This window comes from Hibiscus syriacus, unplaced genomic scaffold, assembly GCF_006381635.1.
Source record: "Hibiscus syriacus cultivar Baekdansim isolate YM2019G1 unplaced genomic scaffold, ASM638163v2 tig00110458_pilon, whole genome shotgun sequence".
Lineage (NCBI taxonomy): Eukaryota > Viridiplantae > Streptophyta > Magnoliopsida > Malvales > Malvaceae > Hibiscus > Hibiscus syriacus.
Window position 1 is genome coordinate 2238154 of NW_024062745.1, and position 26603 is coordinate 2264756.

General features: G+C 33.8%; 3 protein-coding genes across 8 annotated transcripts; 1 reads left to right on the forward strand and 2 right to left on the reverse strand.

The window, feature by feature from the left end:
- The first annotated feature begins 1080 nt into the window (after positions 1 to 1080).
- LOC120126365 (GRAS family protein RAD1-like) lies at positions 1081 to 2809 on the forward strand. The gene has a single exon (XM_039144577.1). The coding sequence runs from the start codon at positions 1123 to 1125 to the stop codon at positions 2701 to 2703; it is 1581 nt and encodes a 526-aa protein (XP_039000508.1). The 5' UTR covers positions 1081 to 1122; the 3' UTR covers positions 2704 to 2809.
- A 221-nt stretch (positions 2810 to 3030) lies between these two features.
- LOC120126549 lies at positions 3031 to 10363 on the reverse strand. Of its 6 annotated transcripts, XM_039144706.1 has the most exons (9): positions 10274 to 10354; positions 7494 to 10167; positions 7323 to 7403; positions 5766 to 5918; positions 4996 to 5159; positions 4688 to 4835; positions 4484 to 4606; positions 3688 to 3775; positions 3031 to 3388 (listed from the first exon to the last, which is right to left on the reverse strand). In XM_039144706.1, the coding sequence occupies exons 2-9, from the start codon at positions 10143 to 10145 to the stop codon at positions 3210 to 3212; spliced, it is 3588 nt and encodes a 1195-aa protein (XP_039000637.1). In that variant the 5' UTR covers positions 10146 to 10167; positions 10274 to 10354; the 3' UTR covers positions 3031 to 3209. The 6 variants fall into 6 exon arrangements, with proteins under 6 accessions (XP_039000637.1, XP_039000636.1, XP_039000639.1 ...); XM_039144705.1 differs by having other exon boundaries at positions 7494 to 10363; XM_039144708.1 differs by lacking the exon at positions 3031 to 3388 and having other exon boundaries at positions 4484 to 4512; positions 4545 to 4606; positions 7494 to 10361.
- Positions 10364 to 20102: 9739 nt separating this feature from the next.
- Positions 20103 to 24307, reverse strand: LOC120126479 (heavy metal-associated isoprenylated plant protein 41-like). Its single transcript, XM_039144659.1, has 5 exons — positions 24265 to 24307; positions 24051 to 24161; positions 23168 to 23411; positions 22773 to 22968; positions 20103 to 20651 (listed from the first exon to the last, which is right to left on the reverse strand). The coding sequence occupies exons 3-5, from the start codon at positions 23325 to 23327 to the stop codon at positions 20135 to 20137; spliced, it is 873 nt and encodes a 290-aa protein (XP_039000590.1). The 5' UTR covers positions 23328 to 23411; positions 24051 to 24161; positions 24265 to 24307; the 3' UTR covers positions 20103 to 20134.
- Positions 24308 to 26603: the final 2296 nt, after the last annotated feature.

The window sequence follows — 26603 nt, forward strand, 5'->3', positions numbered from 1 at the left end:
TTGGCCGTCCAAAGGGGAAAGTAGGCAAAGACAACAACATTAAGTTAATTAGGGAAGTTTAATGTTTGGATTTTGGACCTACCTTTGTTGAGGTAACCATTTTGCTCGTCTTCAAGGCCGGCAATTTGTTGTCAACTTTTTTATGCTATATTTTTAATATTTTATTTATTAGTAGATTAACATAGATAAAATATTATAAGCTTTAATCTAATTTTCTCCCTTCGTAATGTAAATTTTAAATTCTTATTTTAAAATTTAATGTCTCATCTTATTAAATTAATTAATATTTTTCTTTTTATTTTCTGTACTGTCTTATTAGTTAATACATTATGTATTTAATGCAAACAACAAAATTCAATGCTTGTTATTATCCCCACCTCTGTCCCTTTGTCTCATCCTCTACCCATTTCCCTAGGATTCCTTAATTTTTATATTTATAGTACATTCTTCTCTAAAATACAACAAAAAATAAATCTATTCCCTACACATGAACAGTGAATTTGAATATTTTTATTTTTATCAACACTATATTGCATATATATATATATATGCCCACTAACCGTTCCTAAAAAAATAATGTTAAATTTATTTTTAGTAAAAATAATATTAATATATCTTGCAAATTAATGTTGTCTATAGCGCACGAACTGACCTAAGTGATAAAAGAATTGTTATTTTATGAGGTTTCGGGTTTGAGCATTAAAAGTGTCAAGAATGAGTGTTCAATCTCATATGATTTGAAGTTATCTTTAAATAAATATTATCTTATACTTACCTGTATTAACGAAAAAATAATGTTGTCCATAGCAAAAGCAAGTTTGTAGTCGATTAATGTAAAATTGCATGTATCATCACAACAAGCTTCTACCAAATTTCCATTACTTTCCTTACAAATTCATTTAATTAGTTCTGAAAGTGTAATTGTCACTTTACTATTCGATAGGGCACCCAAAAGTGTTTTCCATGATTTTCCTCATTTCACACTTAAAATAAGTTTTATATTTCTTAATATCAGCCCCATAGTGTATATATATATATATAAGGAGAGTAGGCTGATTTAGGTCTGTGCTCACTATTCACTCCTCCCATTTCGGTTTCCTCCTTAGTACCTTCAAGTAAATAATGGAAGGCTTCAATGGGTGGTTGTATGAAAGCTTTAACCATGATTTCGCCATTCGAAGGTTTTGCTCGGAACGAGTGGAGCTCGAGCAAGTTGAGTTGGAAGAAGCCATGAATTATGACATTGATTCATGTTGTCCAGATGATGAAACCACCACCCCTCACTTGGCTGCTTCTGAGGTCCAAGACTTTGTTGATAGTTTCTTCAACATGGATAACAATGTCGATGTTGATAACGATGGGGACGGTAAAGATGATCATCATAACTTTGAGAAGAAGGACAATTCCGATCGTTTTCGGGATGAAATCGAGACATTTTCGATCGTGAACGATGATTTGATGATCGAAGGAGATGAGTTGGAGAGAAGTGATTCGTGTGAAGATTTGGGATCACATGGAATTGTGCCTAGTATAGTGGAGGCGAGCCATGGGGTAGACCAAGGGCTTCACCTGGTGCATTTGTTGCTAGCATGCGCCGAGGCGGTCAGCTGCCGTGACTTACACCTTGCAACCTCTATGCTCACTCAAATCTGTGCTTCGGCTACTCCCTTGGGTGATTCACTGCAAAGGGTTTCCTATTGCTTCGCTGCAGGATTAAAAGCTAGACTATCACTTCTTCAAAACGTCAATGGGAATGGCACGATCACGAATTGTGTCGTCAATGTGCCATCGATGGCTAGGGAGGAGAAATCCGAGGCTTTTCATCTGCTTTACCAGATGACTCCTTACATTGCATTCGGTTTCATGGCTGCAAATGAGGCAATATGTCAAGCCGCACAAGGGAAAGTTTCCTTGCACGTTATTGATCTAGGAATGGAACATACACTTCAATGGCCTTCCCTGATAAGAACACTAGCATCGAGGCCCGAAGGTCCCCCGACTCTCCGAATCACGTCATTAACCAGCAATGAACATCTCGTAGAGCTTGAAGCCGGCATAAAGTCCCTCGTCGAGGATGCTAGCTCACTAGGTATAACGATGGAGTTCCATGTTATAACAGAGCCAGTTACACCATCTCTTTTGACCACAGATAATCTCAACTTAAGAGAAGGGGAATCATTATACATCAACAGCGTTATGCACTTGCACAAATATGTCAAAGAGAGTAGAGGATCACTCAAAGCAATCCTCCAAGCAATCAAGAAACTAAGCCCGGCTCTGTTGACCGTGGTGGAACAAGATGCGAACCACAACGGACCATTCTTTCTCGGGAGGTTCCTCGAGTCCCTTCATTACTATTCAGCCATTTTCGATTCACTAGAAGCGAGTCTACCCAGACATAGTCCTCAAAGGATGAAGATAGAGAGGCTTCACTTCGCCGAGGAAATCCATAACATAGTAGCTTATGAAGGGTCAGACCGGATCGAAAGGCACGAAAGAGCAGATCAATGGCGAAGACAGTTAGGCAGAGCCGGGTTTCATGTGATGGGGTTGAAGTGTTTGAGTCAAGCAAGGATGATGCTTTCGGTTTACAGCTGCGACGGTTACACATTGGGCAGTGAGAAAGGATGCCTCCTCCTTGGGTGGAAAGGCAGGCCTTTGATGCTGGCATCTGCCTGGCAACTGCACAATGCTTCGTCATAGTAACGACGGAACATATCGTCTCGATCAAAGCCATTAGATCATTGATTCGGCAACGACATTTATTGAACTAAACTTAGAAATAAGATATGTTCTTAGGGACATTCAGAATATAGCCCCAAAGGAACTCTGGTTTGATTACCAGCCTTGCAAAGCTCCTTGGGTGGCTACTCTATATATATTATTAAATGCACTTTCTACCTTTTAAATGTTAAGTACCTTTAAGTCAAATTATTTTAATTATATTTGAGTTTCAAAAAGGAAATGTAAATTGTGATGAACTTGTAGAGAAGTTCAAAAAGGAAGAAGATATAAGTGTTTCCCCCCCCCCAAGTACAGTGGTACACTAAATCACAATATCTGTTCAATAACATTATTATTCCTTTATAAGAGAAGCCTCCCATTAAAAAACAATTAGGAAGCCCTGATCCTCCTTTCCCAAGTGATTGTACAATTAAATATACTACTCAAACGTGTGCACAATTGAATGGATACCTAATAAATCATTATCATTTTGATGCCCTGTGACCCTTGCTTTGTTGTGACATTGTACGCAATCGACTGGCTATTTCTGTGAACGATGGCCTGGCTGCAGGGTTGGGGGACCAACACTGTTCCATCAATTTTCTCCATTCACGATCACAAAAGCTTGGAATCGTCGGTCTCAGTGTGTTACTCACAATGCCTCCTGTATGCCGAAATAACTTTTAGATCATAAAGAGAGAATGACTCAAAGCACGGTATCAATGCAAATGGAGAAAAATGCATATAACCATCTTATAGGCAACCGAGCATATCTATGTTGGGAATCAGCATGAACATATACTTTCCATGTCATTTTCGTGGTTCATAAAACAGACCAACCTTAAAAGGAGGGAAGTAATAAAACTACTTCCATGCCATATTTTGGGTACGAAACAAAATTTCCAGCCCAATGCATAGAAAAAACAGGTTGTTGTTTTAAGAAGAAAAGTACTCAAGGCACACCTATAATTGCACCATAGTGCATATTCGCATAAGGCTCTTCCCCAGTGAGAATCTCCCATAGAACAATACCAAAGGAGAACACATCAACCTGCAGATCAACAAATAAATGTAAACAACAGTACTAAAAAATGACATTATGTCACTAGCTGTTTATATGGTACTGAAACTGCGGAAATAGAGAAGGGAAAAAAGGTTGACTGTTATTAACTACCACTTATAAATTCAGACTCAACAATTGCTTCTCCTAAACTACTACGAATGTCATCCAGCTTTGAGTTCCATTTCATTTAAAAAAGCCATGGTAACTAGAGTAGTTTGATGTGCTATGGTTTAGCTATGAACAGATGCTGTATTAAGACATACCACAAGCAAAAGCTGTTCATTTTAATGATAAATATATAGATGCAGATAAACATTTTGCAAGAGAGTACATCTTTCATGAAATGCTCTCCTATAATCTGCAAAATTCAGCTCTAACTGCTTCTTTCTGATCCACCATAGAGCCAATTAAGCAGTAGCAGCCATTCGTACCATCATTATCTTAATTTCCCATTACACAGAAGCTGCTATAGATTGAATAGCAGCAATTCAGAATACATACTTATCACTACAATGGTTTCTTAAATGACTAATGAGAATAATCAATTAAAGAAAGACTTCTTTCCATTGAGTGTAATCATTATGAGTATTAGATCACAATAATCATGTAAAACCTTTCAGAGATCCGAGGGAAGAATCATAAAGAGAAAATACCTTATTGTGCCAGTTCAAGTTAATTTCATGAAAGACATTTTACCTTTTCTGAAACCTTATTGCTGCCACCATGTAGGAGCTCTGGAGCCATCCATGGTAGGGTCCCCCGAACACCACCAGAAACTAAGGTGTTACGTTTGATTTTAGACAGTCCAAAATCACCAACCTGAGAAAGGAAGATTGTTAGAGATGTAATAATTAGCACAACATTTTAACCATACTAATTTGGGCAGGACAGCGAGGTAACCTTGCAAATAGGTCGTGAAGGATCTTTCAAGTTAACAAGCAAATTGTCACATTTCAGATCAAAATGCACAATATTTTTTGAATGTAAATATTCCATCCCAAATGCTGCATCCATAGCAATTATGAGCTTCTTTCGACGATCAAGCAACCTGGAAATTTAGATTAGGTATAACAATAAGCAGGAGATATTTGTAAAGTAACAACAGGCAGTTATGAAATTCTCATAAATATCAACCCCCCAAAAAAAATATAATAATAAATAAATAAGTAAAACAAACTATTACATAACAAAGTGAAAAAAAAATTCACCTATCCTTGCGAAGTAAAACATGCCTAAGGGAACCATCAACCATGAACTCTGTAACAGTAGCCATTGTTCCTCCAGGACCATCTTGCACCACACCATAAAATGCCACCATATTTGGATGGTGAAGCTTTGAAAGAATGTCAGCTTCCCGCCAAAATTCAATGGTCTGAGGACATAAGTGTAGATCTTTAAGTAAAGCATTAAGTATGAATAATACCAGAGAGAGAATGGCAGTAGCACACATGCAATAACTAGTTAGATAATGATGATTATGATAATAGCTATAATAAAGAGAAGAAATCATTGCCAACAGCCATGTGGTATAGTGACCAGATATCAAACCCTAGCAACCCCAACTATAAAAAAAAAGGTTTTGTTTGGACCCCCTTCAGTAGAAAAGGTAAAATTATATATTTTTAGTTTGTTAAACTTGGACCAACAGGCTTTTCAAACAATGGCAGTAGCAAAACATGCAATAACTGGGATATATAATGATGGTTATGATAATAGTTATAATAACGAGAAGAAATCATTGCCAGCAGCAATGTAGTCTATTGACCAGATATCAAACCCTGGCAACCCCGAGAGCGAGTGTGTGTATATAAGGTCTATTTGGAACCCCCACCCAGTAGAGAAGGTAAAAATATCCATATTTTTTTAGTTTGTTAGACTTCCTTTTAAGATCAAGAGGCTTTCAAACACCGGTTTCATGAAACAAAATGAGAAAATGTATTATATGCATAAAAATATTAATTTGTGTAAGCCAAATTACCAATCTTTCTTGCTCAGATGATCGACCTGTGAAGCAGCTCTTTTTTATTCTCTTGATGGCAACATCTGATCCCCTCCAATTGCCATGATATACAGTTCCAAATGTACCAGAGCCCAGCTCCCTCAACTCTTCAAGATCTTCATTCTTTATGAGCTATAACATCAATCCAGGACAAACAAGTAAGCATCTACATTATAGAAATTGTTTCAGAAAGTATGTGGGGGACTGTCAAAATATGTTGAGGCCCAAAATATAACAAACAAGCAAGAAGAGAGATACATTTTTTTGTTTCAGTTTGTATGTACACGGAAGTTTTCAAAAACAAAACAAATGTCAGAAACACATCCCTGCAGCTTCAAAGCATTTTATGGCCAGTAAATACTCCAAAAAGCTTATCACCATTGCATTTGAGTCAACAAATTAAGTTCATAATAAGAAACAAAGACTGAATCTAAACATATAAAGAGGAACAAAATTTAAATTAGCACTACAAAAGAAAAAGAATCTAAAAACATATATTTCAATGCCTCTGTAAATTTAAGAAACCATTCAACAGCTCGCAACTAGCGTTAGCTATTGTTCTCCTAGAACTTTTATCAAGCAAAATTAGAGTCATTAGAATCGAATTTTGAACTTTCTTAGATGGAGAATGACAAAAATAAATAGCTTCAACAAGGATTAGAATACATGTCTAGAATGAGCTAAACGCTCGACATAAACATAGATTGTCTCTTGAATCTGGGCTTTTATTATTTTATTTTGTGAAGCACGAGTGATGAGTAAAAAAGAAAGCTAATTTCTCCAACGAAAGCGATTCAGACCTTTTCGGGTAAGGCACATTTGATCAGGCATGTGTTTGGCGTGCTTAAACATGCCTTTTTGCAAGGCCATAAGTGCAGAAGAAAGTCCGCTAGATTGAAGCCTTTCTAGTTCTTTTAAGTTTTTTTTTTATTAAATGTACCTTTATTAGCAAGAACAAGGATAATGTCAAACTTATTACTTTCAAAATTTTGAGTATTCAACAACAAACGAGGGATCAAAGGAAATCATACACATTGGCAGACGAAAAAAAAATTGCATGTTTTGTAGGATAAATTGTACCGCTCTTTAAAGTTCACTATCAAAATATATATCTTAAGGTCATTTCATATACATAGAAGGTCATTTTATATACATAGACAAACACAAACACAAAAACATGCACATGCACATCTTTATTCACTCGGGCAAGCGCCTATTGTGTGCCTCGCCCTTTTGAAAACACACTCAAGTATCAGCCTCTTATCTCTAAAAAATTACAGTGATCTTATTGAATTTGTAGTTAAGCTTCCAGTATTCAGTTTCACATACATAAATAAATACTTGGGAAGTAGTGATAAAGATGAAAAGTTTGCACATGCCAAAAGGCAGAAGGAGATGCAACATAAATTCCAGAACAAAATTTGAAGTTTCCAATAAATAATTGTTTATTGCAAGTATCCAAACAGTGTACCACTCCATTTCATATGCTCCAAAAGCATAAGAAAAGCAGGAGAATCTGTGATAAAGGTAGCACACCTGCAAGGTATCGATATCAAAATCTCCTAGAGAAGGATCCAAAGGAGGTAGGCCAACGTTCCTCTTTTCCGACTTCGGCTTCTAGAAAAACACATGCAGTCATATTCTGTTAGCAGATGTCTTTTAAGAAAACAAGGTGAACAAAATCAATTAATCATTGAAATCAATTACCTCATATTCCGGCTCAAGTGTTCTTAGGTTTTCTATCATGGCATCAAACTGCATACTTTCACTGATTTGCACTTGGGGTTGACCATCCTTCAGGTTGTTTTCACCAAAATTTTTATCAGCATCAGCTTGGCTCAAAGGAACTACACCCTGTGGGGTAAACTGATCTGATATATGATCTCCGTTGATGAGGGAACCATCTTTTTCTTCAAAATCTTGCGCCAACTTCTGAAAATATGACCAGCGCTTTGGCTCATGGTTTTCCACGTTCAAGCTCAAGCCAGCTCCATCTGTTTGCAGTGGGCCAACACCAGACAACTCCTCAGAAAGCATTGCTTTGGAAAACATATCAGAAAGGAAGTCGCGAGGAAATCGATCGTTAATGTCAATAAGAATGTCCCCATGATCTGCCCCGATAATACCACTATGGAGGTTCTCTTTAGAATCATCTTTTGTCGAACTCTCCGTCCTCAAATCAACCTGGAAATGCCCTGGAGGGTTTTTGCTAGTCAAGCTGGCATCATGGGGAAAAGCGAATGCTGATTCACTAGATACAGGAAGCCCCAGTCCAGTTTCTGCTAACTCATCATCTGGAAGGTTATCTTTCAGAAAACCTACCTGAACCCCATCTTTTTTTGAAGTTTGTATACTGTCCACGGGATTTGAAACTGCTTGCTTCAAACCAGTGTCCAACACTTCTTCAGCAAGCTTTGTGTTTATCTGAGAAACAGCATCAGGATAGGGAGTGATATTAGAAGGTTTAGCAGCTGAGCTCTCAGTATGGGGAGCAATATTACTATCGCTTAAATTTTCACCAGTTTCTGTGTTTGGACCCTGCTTTGCCACATCAGATTGTGGGTGAGCTAATAGCAAATGGGAACCTAATGCATCAGCAGACTTTGAAAATCGATTTAGCGAGTCTAACTGCTCCCGAGGTATTCTTTCTGAATAATAAACCTTGTGATGAGGTACAGCGGGTTCAATGTAGCTTAAATCAGCAGGATTAGAATCAGAATCAGCATAACTAGAAGTAGAGTGATGGTCATCATTACCCGTTTTAGGAACTGGCACTTGATTCACAGCATCAGCATATGACATAACCTTTTCATGTTCCTGGTATTTAGCTTCATTTTTAACAGTAAAAAGAGATGCATCTTGTGAATTAACAGCAACTTGCACTTCTTCATGCGGGAAATGATTTAGCACCTTTCCATCATGTGGCTGGAGAGAAACTGCACGATCTGTTTCCAAGGGATTATATTTTGCAAGGTCATTGCCCTCGTGACCTGAATCATCAGGTTTGGGTTTCAACTCGGTCACCAGCATCGGTAGATTCTGTTGTAGACCATTGTATGGTTGCACTTCAGTCAAGTGTTCATGTTGATTCATAAACCCATTAGAAGGAACTGAATTAGAAAATTCTCTCATATTGGAATAAGTGGAAGAATTATGACCATACTGCAATGGATACCCCATCCTTTGGCCATTATCAAACTGTGGACGGATTTCATAGGCGCCTGAGGAAACTGGTAGAGCTGATTGAGAAGAATGAAAAGTTGATGATGACACCATAATGCCGGGAATGTTAGAAGAGCTAATGACAAGTGAGTCTCTTGCAACTCTGCTTGTTTCCCTGACAATATTATTTCCCTCTGATTCTGTTAGATTGCTAGCAGAAAAGTTTGTCAACCCCTGCAGAGTAGGGCTTGTCCTTGTTCCGACATCCATTCCATTTATGGCTACCACAAACTGAATCTCAGAATCACCATCCATGTTGCCTAGACCAAACTGAGTATCCTCCAAATCGCTCAGCGAGAACAAAAACATCCTAAGCTTTTGGGAGGCCTCTTTGTCTAGAAGTTCGCTACATTCCTCCATCATATTCTGCATATCATCATCCGAGGACACAGACACTAAAGCATCAAAGTCCTCTCCCGGAAGCTGATATTTAATCACTTCTGTTTGTTCATAAATTGTTAATATCTTCTGCTTAAGTTCCTGCCATGAAATATCCTTTCTGATGCGAATTATGCGTGTTTCACCTCCAACATACCTTAGCTTTCTGTCACTTGGCCGAGGTAGGATTTTTCCGCCAAAGCTGCAGAGAACCTTCATCTTTGGTGATGTGCCATCAGAGGTACCAAGTGACATGTATAAAAGGCCTCTATTATTTTCATAGCCCGGGGTGCTCTGTTGCATTGATTGAAGTGACCCATAACGACTTCGGTTTTCATGTATAGAGCCTTTTCTTTCAAACCCCTTCGGGCCTTTCTCTACTACATTAGGCATTGACATATCAGACTCACATTCAGACTCAGTACGACTAATGCCTAGAATACCTTTTAGATCCATATATCCTGTTGCATAACTGGATTCACCGAGAGAATTTGGGATGAAAGGCTTCATAGGATTTAACCGGTCCCGCATAAATTCAAAAGCAAACTCCTCACCAGTCTGTATGGAATAATTAAGTACAGGTTTGACATCAGATCTTTTTGGCTCAGGAGGTCTTATACTCATGTTTATGCTGGTCATAGGATTTTGCATAAATGCTTGAGTTGCATGAGAGAATCCCCCATTTCCATGCGCTAAAGAGTTGTATTGTTTACTAGCTCTAGGATGCTCCATGCAATTATCGTTTGGATTTTTCTCCATTCATTTAGTCTCAATCGAGTCCCTGTACCCACGTCATCATTCAGATATAAAAGTAAGCTGACAAATACATATAGAAATCATCTATTAACACAAACAATCACCATACCGTACATAAAAGTCAAACTTGCCAAGCAACTGAAACCCAATAGCAAATTCTATTTAGTTTCCGGTTTCTAGTTTCAGAAGGAAAAGCAGATGAGACTACCCGCTAGGAAGCTTTATGAGTAACGGCTACTGACCTGCAACAAGACAGAGACTATATATCAGATTTTGCAGCAAGTAACCAAACTCAGAACCATGTTTGAGTAATGAGAAAGTAAAAAAAAAGATGAAAGAAACTAGGAATTAATGTGCAAAGTTAACCCAATAAAACACCTTTGCAAGTTTAACAAGAAAATGTGCTGCTAAATACTCCTGAACCTGATTACATTTCACTTTGTAATACCCTAATAGTACTACCTTCGATTGATCAGAAGCAAGACAGTAATCAAAACCAGAAATCCTCACTTTCCCAGGTCTTAGAAAACTGGTATTAAGAAATTGAATGAGGCTAAAGGGACAAAGGGGCCTAGAGGAGGACAGAGATCTTGATCTAATGTTTATTGTTCACCAAAATTCAGGCTGGTATCAGAAACTTAACAACTACAGGAATAATAGATGCCTAAATGCATTGATGTGATTGTTGATACCTGTAATTTGATGCATAATATTATTAACCATCTAAGATGCTAAACCACAACAACTAGAAATTAATGACTAAAATCCAAATTATCTTTCTTAAGGTTCAACAACTTCCAACACCCAACGGATACAATAGAAACAGAAGACATAAGCAAAAGAGATCAAACAATAAAAATGTTACAACCCTCAAAGACGGAAGTTTAACGCCTTTCAGTTTTCCCCTTTTAATGCCTAAGTTACTGAAAACCTTGCATTTCATATTCTGTCTTTTTTTAAGATACAATGAATGAAAGCAATGAGGGAGCGAGAATTAAATATTAGCAGGGGCCGAAATATTAGACTATTTAAAAAAACTATAAAGACTTGTTAGGTATTTAAACTCGAAATTCAGCATAAAGCAAACGACCTTAGTGATTAAAGTATTGTTGTTATCCTTGAGGTCTCGAGTTCAAGCACGTATGTAGGGATATGAGCGTTTATTGTCAAATAGTTGAAAGTCTCTGTATATATATTACCTTGTATTCACCCTAAATTTAAAAAAAAAACTCAAAATACTTCTAATTTGTCTAATATTTAAACTTACAATACTTAAATTGTAATTACACCAAAAATTTGAGAACACAGACTTATCATTCTTTAGTTTGACCCCTACTTGATTAAATATTTAAAATATATATATATATTTTAAATTTAAATATTTATTTTTACATAGACCAAAATACTATCAAATCAAAATTATATCGAATATATAAATTTTAATAGGGTTTGGCCCCCTTGGACCCTAAGGGAGCTCCGTCCCTGAATGAAAGCATCCCAACGTTTGACTCAATGGCAGGTGGTTATACTCGTCTGCTCAAAGAACTGGGTTCGGATCCCATTTTCCTCCTAGACTAAAACAAAAACAAGTCCAGAAAACTTGCTAGAAGCGGAAACCAGTGAGCTTTAGAAACAACGTTCGGTTAAGTAAGAGAACCGAACAAGATATCATCACCAAAACTCAACCTTTACCAAGGGCACCAATTGAGAAACCAAGCTCCCTTCCTATCAATTATCCTGAACTCTCAACTCAAGTCTCTATTATGACATATGTAGGTTGGCTTCTCCGCTGATTATTTGAAATTCATAACTTTGCATTGCAAACTTAGTTATGACCATCAATTGCCACTGGAACAAATTATCAACTACTTCCTCTTTTAGGTGAAAACGAATAGAATGCTTAAAGCAGCAGCACCAACCAAGTAATACAACAACTAAAAATCGACCACGCAGAACATATACGAAAAAGTCGCCCGCTAAACAGTTCCATCAATAAAATTAAAACCCTAATCTTTGTAGAGAAACAGATCAACATATATGAGCTTGCCAACTCCATACAAAATAACAAGATTTAGAGGAACAAAAGGAAGGGGGGAAGGAAAAATCCTGTAAGTTGCAAAGAAAAAAATTACCTGAAAGCTGAAAGATGCAAGGGTTTAGGATTGAAGGTTTTCACAAGAGCTTAAGCGAACCAGCAGCTACCACTGTAATACAACGAAACTCAATTTAAAGCTCAAAACTACAGTTCTTTCATACTCCGGAAAATGCTCAAACTCTGACTTCTCTCTGTAAATCAATTGTTTCATTCAACTAAATACTCAAATAAAAGTAGAAGATACTAATTAAAGAAATAGAAAATATACACCTAAGGTCACTCATTTATTTGTTTGTTAACAAATCAGTCACATTTCCTGAAATTTACAATTTAGCCACTCAATTAAAATAATGTTATAAACAAATCGTTCGCGGATAAAATTAAAACATACTTCTAATGTCGATTTAGTATATTGATAATTTTAATCCCTAAAATATATTTTTTTTTATCAATTTAGTCTTAATTTAAAATAATTTACTAAATTTATTTATTTATATTAAAAAATTTCACCAATTTAATTACTTTTATGATATTATCGAACCAATTGACTCTATTAAATTAAATTAATAGTTATATTATTGCATCTCATGAAGTAACAATAATTTATTGTCAAATTGTTATTACACCAGAAAATTAACATGATAGTAATATAACATTTATAGAAGAAGAACACACAATTTAAAAGAATAATAAAGATTAAATTAATATAATCTTTAAACATAAAAGATTAAATTTATAGAATTATTTCAAATTAGAACTAAAATAATAAAATATATACTCCAAAGAATTAAATTATTACTGAATCATGTTACTATTTCGTCTAATGTTTAATAGTTAATAATATATTTATAATATTCTTCAATCAGTTGACTAAAATACGAAGCATATGATTGAATGAGTTTTTTTTTATACAATGGTTGAATGAGTGTAGTTTTTCCTTATAGAAACTAAAACAATAAAAAGTAAGATGTATTTCGTTAAATATTTATTTTCGTAATTTTATTTTAATCATTTTATTTTTTTAAATTATATATAACGTTAGTTTTGTTTTGATCACTTGTTATTAAAAATTAATGATGATGTTAATATTTCACCATAAGATAATACTACGTTTTTATCAAAAAGTTATTATGTCAGTAGTTATAATTATTTTTAATGATGGATAATTAAAATAAAATAAAACAAAAATATAACACTAGGTATGATTTACAAAGACAGTTTTATAAAAAAATGAATATTATAGACTACATTCCGAATTTACCCTTTCGTTTTAGAGGTATTTACCAAAAAGTTGATCCGTAACGATCACGTGTTTGTCATGCTAAGTTGGCTCTTTTGTTTTCTTCCTTAAATCCATTAGTTACCGTCGATCGACATTCCGGTGAGTTATCAAAGGTGCAGTTTTCTTCTGCGTGTGAGAGATAAAAATGAGTTGTCGATGATCTGTAATCCTGATGAAGAATGTAAGGATTTGATCAACTGTTTTACGGCGAAGACCTATGGGTGCAGCATTAATATAATACACACAATCGTATAGTATCAAAACAATGAGGGTGCGTTTGGTTCACGGAATATAAGATTACCAGTGGGAATGTAAGATTACCAATGGGAATATAAGATTACCAGGGAATAGGATTACTGTAAATGTTGTATTTTATGTTTGGTTGGTTTAGCAGGAATGTAAGATTATCGTGTTTGGTTAAAGGAATAAAAAATTATTAGAATGTATATTTAACCAAATTGTCCTTATTATATATTTATTTTTTTAATAAGTTGAAAATTATTTATATATTTTCTTTAAAAATTTAAATTCATAAAATTTATATAATATTTTTTTATAAAATTAAAAATATAAAAAGTTTTAATGAAAGGGTAAAATTTTATTTTAACCCTTGAACTTTATATAAATTTTAATTATAGATTTTTTTTTGTAAATCTAAAATAGTTTAAGGATAAATTTGTAATTTAACATTCGTAGAATTTTTATTATTCAATGATAGAATAATGATATTTTTAAGAAAAAAAATTAAGGGCATTTTAGTCCAAAACACTGATAATCCAATAATACCTAAGGAAATTGATGTAATAATATTCTCTGTAATATACCACAAAAAATCCACTATTGATAATCTTATATTACCGGAAAGGAGATTCTAAGGCTAACCAAACGGGGGAATGTGGATTCCATTCCCATGAGAATCACATATTCCCCCATCCAAATACCTCCTGAGTATTTGAGTTAACCTACTCTTTCGTATTCTTTTGTTTTCTTCTATAAAGTCACCTTCGTTATGTCGTACGTAAGCCTAATATACGATTAAAAAAATATGTTATTGGAAATGTTAATATAACATTACCTAAATATTATTTTATTTACCAAAATGTTAATTTCACTACCTAATTTCTGGTAGAAAAATTGATAGGAAAAATAACATTTTAAGTAGCACACAATATTAATATTTTCAAAAAAAAATAATATTTTAGATAACGTTTTATCAAAAATATTAAAAAATATATTAACATTTCCAATAATATTTTTCTTAGTATATTAATTATGTTGTACCTTATACATCCCCTCAAAGCTAAGCTAAGCCATACAATAATAAATTATATTATATGCATAGAAATATGGGATATCTTTAACGTTTGACCTCATTAAACATTATTATAGCACCTCCATTCATTTTGAAAATAATTTCCTAACAGGTCTTAATCAGACAAGTTTTTTTTATTGCAAGACATATATTTTATGTCTAAAAACTGACTATTTGTAATAATAATTACACATGTCACATGTTTTTATTATCACCACTTGAAATTGATTATGTAAATTTAAAATCTGTGTATTAATAAATTAAGTCTAATTCCCATTACTATTGTTGTAAGTATATTATATATAAATACGTAAAATTAAATATATGTAAAAGTTTGATATTCTTTCAATTTTGAATGGAATTTTTTTATAAAATAAATATTTTATAAAAAAAATTATGGATGAAATATTAATTAGCTATCTTATCATATGTTAACTATGTTCAAGGTCAATATAAATATAGTAATATTATATCAATTGATACATCAATAATGCTAACGAATGATGACACAAGTGGTTGAGATTTAAGAATTTGAGTTTGTAAGGTTAAATTCGAATTCTACTACCGTCATTCTTGGTGGACAATCTATAAATAAAAATAATTTATTCATCAATAATTTAAATAAGTAAAAGCTATAATAGCACAGTGAATATTCAACAAGAATGTAGATACCATTTATGATATTATCTTATAAATAAATGTATTTTTTATTTCTATGATAATTATTTTAATATGCAATCTCAAGAAAGCAATGTTTAAGCTTTAGGTCGGTTGCAATACACTGTTTTTTATATATATTTTTTATGTGGGATTTTCATTTATACAAAAGAGAAGACGGCAGATGACGCCAGGGCATACGTGTTTTGAATGGGAGACACGTTTTAAATTATGGAATTTCAGTATAATAAATAGGATAAACTACAGTGGTACACTAAAATTTTAAAGATATTTTAACTTTGATCATCAAGATTGAAACGTTTACATTTCGATCACAATCTTTTAAACGGCTAACAACAGCTGAATCAGCATGCCCATAAGAAAACGAAACGTTTCATCACCTCGTTGATAGAAAATTAAGAGAAAATAGGAAATAAGAAATGGATCAAATTTTGATTATTGGAGAAAGGTTTCCAGCACCCTACTACTAGACTAAGTTTGAGGCTTTGTTATGAAATTTCAGTATAATAAATATGATAAATTACATTGACGGTCACTAAATTTCAGTAATGCTTATACACTATCCTACATTGAGTGGGAAATACTATTGACATTGGTATTTGTAGTGTTTCACAAAGGGGAAAAAATAACAAGAAACCCTAAAAAGGAGAGCATATAAGTGACGAAACAAGAAATTAAAGTTTAATATATATGGGATTCAGAATAAGAAATGAAAGAGTTTTGGGAGATGGGGATAAACTTGCGGCAGAGAAAAGGAGGAGGCAAGAGAATAAATGAAAGCAAACCCTAAACAATATATATACACAATGGCATTTTCGTAAATAAGTTAAAATATATAATACAATTAAAAATATCCGGGTCGGGGTCGGTTCAGATTTTTTAGACCCATAACATGACTCCGACCTGAACCTAAAAATCTTACACAGTAAATCCGACTCGACTCAAACCTGATTTTTAAAAAAGAAATATGCTCATATCAGGTCAGATCCAGGTGAATTTGCCATCTTTACGTGCACCGTCTGCCGTTCGTCTCGTCTCATCTCGTGACTCGTGGCAAGACGTGTATATTTATTTTATAGGCTGCACAATGATCTCTTCGATTTAAATTTTCAGAGGGTATCAACTGATTAATTAGTTGTCGTTTTATTTATGTAAAATTAAAATCGTAACAATAAGTTTTTGAAATTCTATTTATGAACGTTAAATCACAAATTTGGACTGCTTTGTGGTTATGTTCATTTGTTTATGAAAACAATTTCAAAAGAGATTAAATTCGAAAATTAAACTAGATTTGTTTATGAACTTTTTATTTTATTTTATCCAACATAGACCAAAGATTGAATAACAATATATATATATATGCAAATCATGTTAATTGTAGGATCTGTTATTAGATGAGTGTTTTTTAAATGTTTTGATTAAAGATTATAAAAATATAAAAAAAATAAAAGGATTAGGTACATGATTGATCCTTTTATTTGTATTTTTTCATTTTTTTTCTCATTGGTTTTGAAAAACATAATATATAGGGTAAAGTTATAAACAGTCTCCTAGAGCGCAAAGCTCTTAACCTTGTGGTCGTGGGATCGAGTCTCACGGTGGGCAATTTATAATTTTGACTGTTGGAGGTCTCCCACGGAAATTGCACTCAACCTAGCGTTTGGGGCAGTCTACTATCCTATCTCCCCCTTATCCCATTACATATGGGAATAGGGTCAGCTAATTTTTTTATATAAACAGTCTCCAAACTTTTAAGGTGCTTGTATTTTGGTCACCCAACTTTTGAAACTTGTAATATAGTCATTGAACTTTGAGTTTGTTTTCAAAATGATCCCTATCTTTACCTTGTGTCAGTTTTTGTTGACGTGGCATGTTAACTCCGTTAAAATAACACCCCCCAGGTCTTCTTCTTCTTCTTCTTCCTTCTTGTGATTGTTGTTGTTGTTGTTGCACAGTGGTTCAGAGATTGTTTGCAAAACTAACAGGGATTCAAACTGGTCTAATCGAGGACAAGCTGGGATGGACCATGGCCATAGATTAACCCCCTATTTAATATGTTTGGTTCTCTAAACTTCCAATCAATAAAATGTTGTGTACTTTCAGACACAAGGTGAAAACCAGTGCCCTGTGTTAAAGATCAGATCAGTAACAGTAAAGCAAGGGGAAACTAAAGCGAGGACCAAAACATCGCCTAAAATAATGGCTATTAAAGCCAGTAGGCTTATTTTGGCTGCATTACGCTGATGTGGAGAGTTTGGAGTTTTGTTGGGGTTTCCAGTCACCGGCAATGAGCTTGGGGATAAAGCTATAACAGTTGGGTTTCGACCTGGCATTACCAACGACGCTAATGCCCTGTTGGATCCAGGTTTTGTCAGGTTACTCTCAATGCTCTTACATTTCTCCAATGGAGCTCCGCAAAGAGCTGCATTTTGAACCAAAGGTTGTAACTAGGAAACTCGATAGAGACTCGGGTATTTCACCTAAAGCTTGTTACCATGCGAATTCAGCCAAGAGGTTTTGGTTTGCGGTCACAACCTATTGTTGGAAGACGTAGAAAGCAATGTTTATCCATTGTATGTGCTGCTTCTGAAATAGATGTAGTGAAACAGATAAAAACTTGTGTGGATATGGGTTATGAACGTGTGTTCACTTTACGCATGCTCAACTAGACTTTTAACGATGTTATATCCAAGAGCTTCCAACTAACCACCATTACTATTAGCTGACCACCTGCATTAGACAAGGAAGAGCGAACTGCATTAAAGGCAACCAAAATAAATTAGTCCAAGCTCCGGTAACGCAAAGCAAAAGTCCTTACTAACTATGGTAAGAAATGCTTGAAACAGCTTACCTACCATAGCGTGCCAAAAGATTAGTTCGATGATATGCAATGGTAAGATTAAAGTCGAGAAAAGTAAAGCCACGATCAGCTCCTGCAGGACTCCATTTCTTCACATCAACGGAGACACGTCTCAGAGTGCAAAACAAAGAAACAAACATGTTTCTGTTTAGGGAATCACCAACAAACCCTACACTGTTGAATATTGATTAAGGGAAAGTGATAAAGCACAACATGATCTCAACGTCCAGTACAACACATCTAAAGTTTATTTCTTTTATATATCAGAACCCTAGTTGCTTCAATTAACTCCTAAAACATACTAACAAGCAACTCAATTATGCTGGTACTTTCACTAATTGAGAGAGAGAAGAAAAGTACCACTATTAGTATCTCTATAAGTGTGAAGAAACTGGAGCGGATCGAACGGAGGAAGATGACAGTTGCGAGGTTTCCATAGCCACTGTGCAAGAAGAAGAAGGAAGAAGGAAGAATGAATAAGAAAGAAAGGAGGAAGAATGAATAAGAAAGAAAGGAGGAAGAATGAATAAGAAAGAAAGAGGAAGAAGCAGAACTGGGGGAGGGGGTATTGTTTTATCGGAGTTAACATGCAACGTCAGCAAAAATCCACGGGATGTAACTGTAGGGACCATTTTGAAAACAAACTAAAATTTTAATGATTATATTATAATTTTCAAAAGTTAGGTGACCAAAATATAAATACCCTAAAAGTTTGAGGACTATTTATATATTTTAACCTAATATATGATCATTTTTGTTTTTATTTAATTAATACGTGATCATCATGAATTAATTGTCATTAATAATTAACCGATTAAGTGACATGGAATATAATAATTGAAACTTGTAATATAATAATTGAACTTTTAAAAAATATAATAATTTAAATAAATTACACAACATAAATAAATATTGTAAAATAATTTTTAAAAAATAATTTTTAGGAAATTACAAAATCCATTTTCGTGAAACAAACGTAATTTAAAAGTCTTAATTTATTTGTACAATTAATTGTTTTGCTTATATAAATAGTCTTGATTTTATAAGGGCTTTAGGGATAGACACGTCGCCGTCCGCTTTAGATCGGTGGATGATCGATTATTGTTTCATTGTTCTATTTGAAATTAATTTTTTTTATTGTAATAGATATTTATTATATCTTCATACATATTATATGATAAAATTAATTGACTTTTTTTAATACGGTAGAATGAAAATTAAATAGCTAGACAGTAATGATGCGATTGACAGTAGTAGCAGGCAGTAGAGATGTTCATTGTTCGGTTAATATCGAATTAATCGTTCAAATCAAAATTTTGATAGGTTAATTTTGAGTTCGATCAGTTAACGGTTAACGATTTTCTTTAAATTTAACTTTCGGTTAATTCAGTTTGAAATTAGTTATTAACCGAATTAATCGAAATTACTAAATATTTAATATATATATATATATATTATTTAGTTTTAGGGGTGTTTGAACTCTGTTTTTACCGAATTATATCTTTCTTCAATTAAGATGTAATTTATTTCTACAAGTGTTCAAAATATGACCAATAAAGCAAAGAAATATAATTTGAAGATCCTATACGTTTCTAAATTCAATAATGATGCAAATAGGAAGATTTATTGCGATTCCGCCCAACTTTATCAATCGGTCACACTATCTAAAAGATTAATAATCAGATGATATATAATATCCGACTTCACATGATCCGGTGCACACGGTAACCGACACAAACAAAAAAAAATCAAATGATTCTAGTAATTACAGACGGAGAATGCGTCCTCTATTAGTTTCCACACCATTACTATCCCGCCCATATTTTCGGACCAAAAGCAAGTTTCTATCGAGGACCTCGGAGAATTGATTCCCACTGGGGATGGTAGGGGGCCACCCATGATTCGATGGGATGTGATTCACAACAAGGTTCCTCTGAGGATAGTTGAAACCAGAAGTTGGCTGCATTGGCCTTCTGGTTGCTTTAGCCGCTTTCTCAGCTCGAGGGCAAACGCCAAATTTTAAGGTACAGCTCTTACCGAGACGAAAGGGTGCATCGCAATTCGGACCATCCCCTCTCTTGTTTCGATAACCTGGATAATCTTCTATGTTAAAATCTACACACTGAATCAATGCCAGAAAGCTTGCATCAGCTAATTCCTTAAGATTCCATAGGCAATATGGAGGGCCGGTTTTATGGTTTACATGAATTTCGCCATCAACTCGTAGCATGCGCCGTGCATTCCAAAAGAAATGCTGTACAAGATCCCTATGTTTCCTGTATTAGTAGAACGAAATTGTGAAAAACATGGGGCGGAAGCCGAAGGCAAAACTAAGATGGCGTTTGGTTCGTTGGAATGTTTATGAGGGAATTGGAATCTGTGAAGGAATTGGAATCCAATTTCATATTCTGTTTGGTTAGCAAGAAATGGAATTGGAATCCAATTTCATATTCTGTTTGGTTCGCAGACATGTCAGATGAATTTGATTTTAGTAATATAAAATGACAGAATTACCTTTCTTGTTTTTTTGTTTTATTTTAATTTATTTTACAATTTACATGTAGTAATATATTATAAAAAATAAAAAAATATTAAAATTTCATTTTATTGATTGATTATTCATTTTAATAAATTATAAAAATCATGTTAATAAACATTGTAAGTTAAAATAATCGCAATCAAAATATGTTAATAAGTTACCAAAAGATAAAGCAATATTTCGATACATTTCAATCAAAGTATATTAATTAGTTACCAAAAAATATACCAAAAACTATTTTTATTTAATATATGAATTAGAAACTCGACCCGATACGATTCAAAATAATAAAAAATTATTTTTATTCAATAAAAACATTGACTTAATTGAAAAAAATTATATATATAGGGGTATTATTGTAATTATTCCTAAATATATAAGGTAAAATTATATATTTTTTTCGGGTCGGTCCGGTTTTTTCACCTTAAACCCAACCCGAATATCACACTTAAAAAACCCCGACCCGACCCGAATAAAATAAAGTTTCATCTGGCCGACCCGAATATATGAATTAGAAATCCGACCCGACCCGAAATAATAAAAAAATATTTTTATTTAATAAAAACAGTGACTTAATCCGACCCGACCCGAATTATATATATTTTCAGGTCGGTCTGGTTTTTTTTACCCTAAACCCGAACCCGACCCGAATACCATACTTAAAAAAAACCGACCCGACTCGACCCGAATATCACACTTAAAAAACCCGACCCGACCCGAACAAAATAAAGTTTCATCCGACCCTACCCGAATATATGAATTAGAAATCTAACCCGACCCGACCCAAAACAATAAAAAATATTTTTATTTAATAAAAACAGTGACTTAATCCGACCCGACCTGAATTATATATATTTTCGGGTCGGTCTGGTTTTTTTTCACCCTAAACCCGAACACGATCCGACCCGAATATCACACTTAAAAAAACCCGATCCAACCCGACCAAAATAAAGTTTCACCCGACCCGACCCGAAATAATAAAAAAATATTTTTATTTAATATATGAATAAATTACCAAATGATTGATGAAGGTAGTATGATCAAATTTCAATTCCTTCCAACAAGGGAATTGAATTCTATCCATTTTTTGATGGAATTCACTTTCCCTCATTTGATGGAATTGAATTCCATCAGGGATTCCAATTTCCTTGAAAAACTCGAACCAAATATGAAAAAGTGGTGGAATTTGATTCTAATTCTCACCAATTCCAAGAGATTCCATCCAACCAAACACCACCTAAATATTTCCATATGATCTCTTGATTCTTGAACACGAGCATCAAAATCTAATCTTACAGAAACAAAATAATGAAGCACCTAAATTTATGGTATAACTCCCTCCAAATTTAAAAGGAACAAAATGTTTGATCCCCCAAAACTCCTACGACGAATTGCAGAAACTGCAGCAATGAGACTTATGAGATTGCCCTTAGTCCAATCAACGGCGGATCTAGAATTTTTTTTTGAGGGTGGGACTGGACACATGCATATTAATAATATAAATTTTTTATATTTAAATAGATATGATAAAATTTCAGGGTAGGCACACATATATTAAGATAAAAAAACTTCGAATTCTAGAAAATTTCAGAGTGGGCACGTGGCCGCCCTAACCACCATGTAAGGAAGAAAAGCGAAAATGGCCCAAAGGAATACCGGTACACCACCATAATGTTGTTCAAACTCTTTGAAAAAACAGAACTCTCTATATGTAAACTTTAAGAAAACTATGATAGAACTAAAAAGGATAGCAAGGACATTGATGGCATGCATGAGCACAATATCCCAAAACACTAACTACACACGCAGGAACATGACAAAGCAATGCCAGAAACATGTATGAATTTGCAAAGAGGAAATTTACCCAATCATATCGGGATTATCTTCCTTTCCTTTAAATCCAGCATGTGGAAAGTTGAAGATGATTCGATCGAACTTTCGGTTGGCTAAGACAGGATGAAGCTTCATTGTGGCTACATTCACTCTATGTAGCAGGGTTGCCCCAAGCCTACTAAGTTTCTCCAAATTCGACGCTGCATTCTTGTACTTCTTCAAATCATCTAATGTAACCACAACATCAATAAAATGACATAGCAATACATTCACACACACACACATATAGTCTTAAACATTATTGGCTAAACCCTTTCTCGATTCTTCAAAAAAGATGCATAAAAACGCACATCAAATTTTTGGGGTTTGTTAAAATGATCAAAGTAATGAAACACTTTGCAAGGAGAAAGTAAAGTTGTTTTATACCATAGGAGTCTAGAGAAGTAGCACAAATGTTGGAGGCAGAGGCGAAAGCATTGGCCAAACTCAAAGAGAAAGAGAAATCCCCTTCACCAACTAAAAGTATTTGATGGTTTGATGAATAGTGAGTGATCCACTTCTCGTTCATCGGCTCTCTGGTTGCCATCAGACTTCAAAGGCCACTCCTTTTCGATTTCATAAACACTGATAGGCTAGACCCTGCCTTCACTCTTTTAACTTACCTATAATCCTTAAAAAAAAAAAAAACTTACCCTATAAGTTATCGGGGAAAATAAAAAGAATAATGAAAATATAATACTTTCCTCCAATTTTTCATTAACAAGGTGGTGGTCCTGGTAGTATAGTACCAATTATCATCTTTCTTTCTTTTTTTCTGATTAATCAATTATCATCTTTCTTTCTTTTTCTGATTAATCAATTATCATCTTATTAAATGTATTAATTTATTAAAAAATAATATGTGGGAATGCCACGTCAACTTTCGTTATCCGTTTGGTGATTGAAATGGAACTTCATTAATGATGATAACCTTAATGAAAGTTTTTCAATTTTAACAACTAAAATGAGAGCATCTTAAAAGTTCATTTACCACCAATGTAATTTACCCTAATAAATAGCATCTTTCTTCTTTTTCTACGTACAAATCTGTTGGCTATGATTGTTTTGTTCAACAATGCCTAATGTAACTAATACTCTAATTATATTATACTACCTTTGTCCTATTAAAAATGTTCCTTATTGATTTTTTTACCTTTGTCCTATTAAAAATGTCCCTGATTAATTTTTTAAAATTCATAATATTTAAATTTTGACCATAATTATTTTAAATATTAAAAAAAAATAAAAGGACAACGAAAAATCAGCTTACCCTGCCTTTTCTTGTTTTGAACAGTATTGCATATGATTAGAGGGGAAAGGGTAAAGTGTAGAGTGAACTCTGCTTGGATTTCTTCATCACGAAGTTTTTGGAGTTGAGTTCCTTTATGCCAAAGGAAGAAAAACTTTCCTTAAGCTTATATAACACCCAAAGAATCAAAATCAACTTAGAAATTCAATAAATAAGCAATTATAACCCAACTCACCTTTGCAATGAATCTTACAGGAAGAAGAAGAAAACAAGAGGAAAAAACTTCCAGATCTGTCCCAAAAACCCACGTGTTTAACTCTTAATAAAGGAAACCAAAATATCCTTTAAGCTATAAAAACCATAATACCCTTCATTCCTTCCATAATTACCATATCATTTAATACCAAAATATTCATGTTTAAATCCTTGAACTTATAAATTTTCCTAAATTGATGACCAAATTTCAAAAACTTTCATTTTAGTCACTAGCTCGGTTTTTAGGATGTTACAAATCTCCCCCTTAAGAAAATTCGTCCTCGAATTTTCACTTCACCACGAGATGGAGCAATTCACCTTATACTCATACTACTAATATGATACTCATATACATTTCTCATACCATATATAATTCAACATAACTTATTCACTTGAGAACCACACCCTACTAATTAATCTCTAACAGTTCATTACCTATCACTTCAAATCAAATCTTCCAATTCTCCTTTTAATTACCACTAGCATATAACTATGTTGACCCCCATACTATCAAAACCTAAACTAATTTACTACTTTATTGAAATTTACCTGCAATAATCTTTGGATCCTCGAAATCTTCATCGGTCCTTAAATTATAAACCCAAGCAGCTGGGTGCATATCATGTTGAGTGAATGACTCAAATTGATTTCTTCCACGACCTCCACTTATACTTCTCTGAGATACCATAACAGATCGCTCTCTCTGTACAGTCTCCTCATTAAAAAACAGACAATCTCGAATAAAATGTCCCATATCCCCACATTTAAAACAAGCTCTTGAAACCACTCGACATACTCCCGTATGATTCTTTCCACAATATGAACATTGTCTGAATTGACTTATATTTGATCTTTTAGCCGAAGATGCAGCTGATTCAAACATATTCTGAGTTTGAAAATCCAAATCTCTACTTTTCTTTGATGGCGATGAACTCGACGAAATATCAATTCTCTTAAACTTCTGAAATTTCTGCTCTTTAAATCTCTCATTCTGAGCTCTCTCTAGAGCTTTAGCTCGATTAATCACCTCTTGAAACGATGACAAATTCAATGCTAACAATAACTCTTTTAGCCTAGGGCGCAAGCCCTCCACAAACCAATCACAAACATCCTTTTCGGTTGGCATAAGCTCAGCAGCGGAACAACTTAACTTATTAAACTCACATTCATATTCATATACCGTATAATCCCCTTATTTGAAATTCAAAAATTCTTGCTTCATCTGTCTGATAAATTGGTCCCCAATGTACTTACGTTAGAATTCTTCTAAGAAGAATGACCATGTCACTTGATCACTTCTCAATCTTATGGTGACATTTGTCCACCATACCCTAGCTTGACCACGCAACATAGAAACTATTCCATCCAATTTCTCCACTTCAGAGCAATGAAGTCCATGGGAATTTTGAGAGATATTTATTTTCGACGAAGATGGGTGGTGATGGTCAGAACGACAACCGGCATGGTGACCGAAATCTGGTAGAAGATAGAATAAAAATGATTTTTTTTTAATTTTTAATTATTTTTAATGATTAAAAATATTTAAATAATCCACATCATGACGTCGTTAAAAACTTAACGGCCGAGTGACAAAAAAGTTCGTAGTTTAAAATTTAGTCCGCAAATTGAAATAATTAAAAGTACAATAAATGAAATAAGAGAGAGAGTAAAGTTAAGTGAGTAAGCATGTAATTTACCCTATTATTATTGAATGGACATAGTAGAATTGATACAAAATTAGAAATAAAGTATGATTTTTTTTGTCCACTCTTACGGTACTGAAGAAACGTTGATGGATTGTCTTCCTGTATATAACAACAAAAAATAAGTATAATAATAACACAATTGTAAAGGTCAATAAATGATAATCTCATTTTTTTTCTATCACCGAAACTCTTTTAAAGTAAAAAAAAAATAGTTTATAACTTTAAAAAATTCAATTAACACAAAAATTATTTCAACATATTTTAGTGATTCATTTTTATACCAACACCGTGGTCGCTGTTTTGTTTAAAAGATAACAAATCTAAGTGTGTTTAAACACATAATAAATTTTTTATTAATTAAACATTATAAGTTCTCGAAAATCTGTGTTTATAAATGTTTTAATGGATAAATTGATTGAGCAAATATAAACATAAAAGATTAAAAATATTTTTGTCATTTTTTATAACTATAATAAGAGTGGAATTAAACAAAATTACCGATAGATTAATTTTAAAAAATTAAAAATATAAAATAATAATACAACAAACCTCCTACCACTGCAATAAGCCAAGAGCAGAGCTAGCAAGAACCGGGGAAATCTAAAACGGGAAA